This window comes from Lacerta agilis, chromosome 2 (assembly GCF_009819535.1).
Source record: "Lacerta agilis isolate rLacAgi1 chromosome 2, rLacAgi1.pri, whole genome shotgun sequence".
NCBI classification, from domain to species: domain Eukaryota; kingdom Metazoa; phylum Chordata; class Lepidosauria; order Squamata; family Lacertidae; genus Lacerta; species Lacerta agilis.
The window spans coordinates 74,113,889-74,116,785 of record NC_046313.1 but is presented as its reverse complement, the minus strand read 5'-3'; the positions used below and the strand labels follow the sequence as shown (position 1 = coordinate 74,116,785).

At 39.1% G+C, this 2,897-nt stretch overlaps 1 protein-coding gene across 1 annotated transcript; it reads right to left on the bottom strand.

The window, feature by feature from the left end:
- Positions 1 to 369: 369 nt before the first annotated feature.
- On the bottom strand, positions 370 to 2,499 carry HRH1 (histamine receptor H1). The gene has a single exon (XM_033140774.1). It carries the CDS (start codon positions 2,017 to 2,019, stop codon positions 562 to 564), a length of 1,458 nt encoding a protein of 485 aa, XP_032996665.1. The 5' UTR covers positions 2,020 to 2,499; the 3' UTR covers positions 370 to 561.
- Between the last annotated feature and the right edge of the window lie 398 nt (positions 2,500 to 2,897).

The following is a 2,897-nucleotide window of genomic DNA, read 5'->3' as shown; positions in this document are numbered from 1 at the left end:
ATCAAGTGTAGAATGACAAGTCTCAGCCACAAGGAGTTTACAATCTGCAGTTGAGCAGAGGCAGGTATACCAACCACTAAGTATTTGAAACATGTTGCAACCAATATTGTGTGTGGTAAAACTGATTGCTCTGGGAATCAGGGAGCATATAATAATATCAAGAGACAAGTGACAATAGCAAACTGACCACTGAAGTGAAGAAACATCTGTTTCAGCTTTAGAAACTAGGTTAAGTGCTAACATACTTAATTTTGTCTCAGTTTTGTTACAAAGAATAGAACTGGAAAATAAAAATACAGTGAAAATATTTTCAAAACAAAAACAATCCTGAGGCTGAAACTTGGGAGTGTTTAATTATAAAGCATTTTACTGAAATTGTCCAAATCTCTCCTTTTTGTTTTTCACTCTTTTCAATTTCTTCAGTTCCCAAGGATGTTCTAAAAGAATTCACTGTGTTTGCAATTATTCTGTATGGTACTAGAAAGTCAATTTTTCCTTCCACCATGATACTGAGGGTCCCCTGCCTCACTCCACCCCGGAATATTCCAAAAAAAAAAGAAGTTAGGGTTTCATATGAAATATCTTCTTGAAAGCCTTTTTGAAGTTCTCATTACAGAGTGGGTATATAAATGGATTTAAAGTAGAATTTACATAGCCAAGCCAAATAGTAAACATATGAACTGGCCGATTGTAGCAGCTTTCACAATAGGCCATGACCATGAAGAAAACGAAATACGGACTCCAGCACAGCATAAATGCCGCCATTATGAATCCCAATTGTTTGGCTGCCTTTCTGTCTCTGTTCATACGCAACCCTTGATTAACACTCATGGAATGGCTGCATAGCTTCTCCCATGTCTTCTTCAACTGACTGAGACTTGTGCTGTCTTTTTTGTTGGTATACTGAGGGAAACACCCTTCGATATAAGGATGATCCTCTAGAGTGAAATCAGAGTAATTTCTGCAGGGAGGCTGCTCTGCATAAATCTTCTCATCCAAAGTCTTGTTTAACTCAAAGTCTTGGGGGCAAAGGTTCTCTGTATTCTGAGTGCTTTTATCGACACAGTCATACCTCATGCCTGAAGTGCCTTTTTTCACGTCACTCTGTGCAAGGGCTAGAGGAAAACAGCTAAGCTTCACTACTTCATGGTTACTGCAACGAAAATCCTTTGGGACGTTAACAAAACTGTTTGTTGGATATTTGGCTACCGTTCTTTTGTTCTGGTCACAGCTGTTCTCGTTTGAGACGTGTCCAATATCTTTACTTGTGCTTCGGAAACATTTTTTTTGCACTTCTTGCAGCCTTCCACTGTACATACCTGATTTTTCCGAGGATGATATAAAAGACCCATTTATGCGCTCCCGGTGCCGATAATGCCGCTGGACAGCCTTGTATATTTTTGCATAGAACCAAAGCATCAGCAGTGATGGCACATAAAAGTTTATCATGGCTGTCAAAACTTTAAACCACACGATATTGCAGAAATCTGTTTCACATATATTTCCATTATCAGCCCCATTGTTAACAGTGGTGTTGCTCTCCTTATAAAAATTACGCCAGCCAAGGATCGGGATCACCCACATACAAGAGAGCAGCCAAGCTACTGATATCATAACAGAGGCTCTAGTTTTGGTCCGGTACTTGAGATATTTTAGTGGCTGCTGGACAGAACGGTAACGATCTATGCAAAGTATGAAGAGACTGAATATGGAGGCTGTGCTAGCAACATAATCCATTGACAGCCAAAACAGGCAAGCATTTCTGTTCCAGATCCATTTATCCTTCAGCAAGTACACAATGTTTAGTGGCATGACAGCTGCCCCAACTATAACATCTGCACATGAAAGACTGACAATATAAAGATTGCCAACTGTTTGCAGTTTCTTTTCTGTTCTCACTGCATACAGGACCAAAATATTCATGACAACTGTGATCAGGGAGATGCTACCCAAGACCAGTCCTAGAACAGGCTGAGCCTCTGTAGAATTCTTGTTTGTGGTTCTGTCAATCACACACATCTCTTCACTTAAAGTTAGAAGAAAAGAATCAGTTGGTCAGTTGTTTTCTCCCTGCCTTTGTGTATCTGTAAATGAAAAAAAAAATTGTTCCAGCAGGCTAAATTTTCCAACAATATTGACAGATATAAGAAGCAAGGAATGAGTTGACTGAGGTACAAAAAGATTACAAAGAAACTATACTGCAAAAATTTGCAAAAGCACCTGGATTTCCGGTCCACATCTCTTGTGCTGTATCATTAAACACCTTTTAAACAATTACAATTCATATTATACATATTTTTATGTATATATCTTTATGTGTATCTTTATGTGCCAATTATCTTCCCCCAGAAAAAGTGAAAAGGAGTAATGGCACAAAATTCAATTATGGCAGTTATATGAACTATAGGGCAGATGGGGTTGCATCCAATGAAGTCCCATTAGAGCAAGGACTTCTGCATGTGCAATTTGGACTTTTCTTCCCTCTCCTCATGCCCCTTGTTGCCCGCCAGTCGGCTCTAGAAGGTTAGGCAATGTAACCCCCTGCAAACGTTGCTGAACTACAGCAACGTTGGTCAGGGATGATGGAAGCTGTAGTTCAGCAACGTTTGCAGGGGGTTACAACTGAGAAAACTGTTTTAACCAGACCTCCACGAGCCACTCACTCTTAAGAAAGATGTTAACCTGCAAAAAAGGATGCAAAGTTCTATGTTTACTTTTTATGCATTACAAAACAAATGAATGTATGACTTCTGAATAATTATCAGCATAACCATGTTTTTCCTGCAAATTCATTAACCATGATTCAGAATTCAGGTGAAAGAAAAGGCTATTGTCCTCTTTAGAAAAAAGATTTCCGTTAAACCAATAGGCAAACTCTTGTAGTTGATGGACTTGTC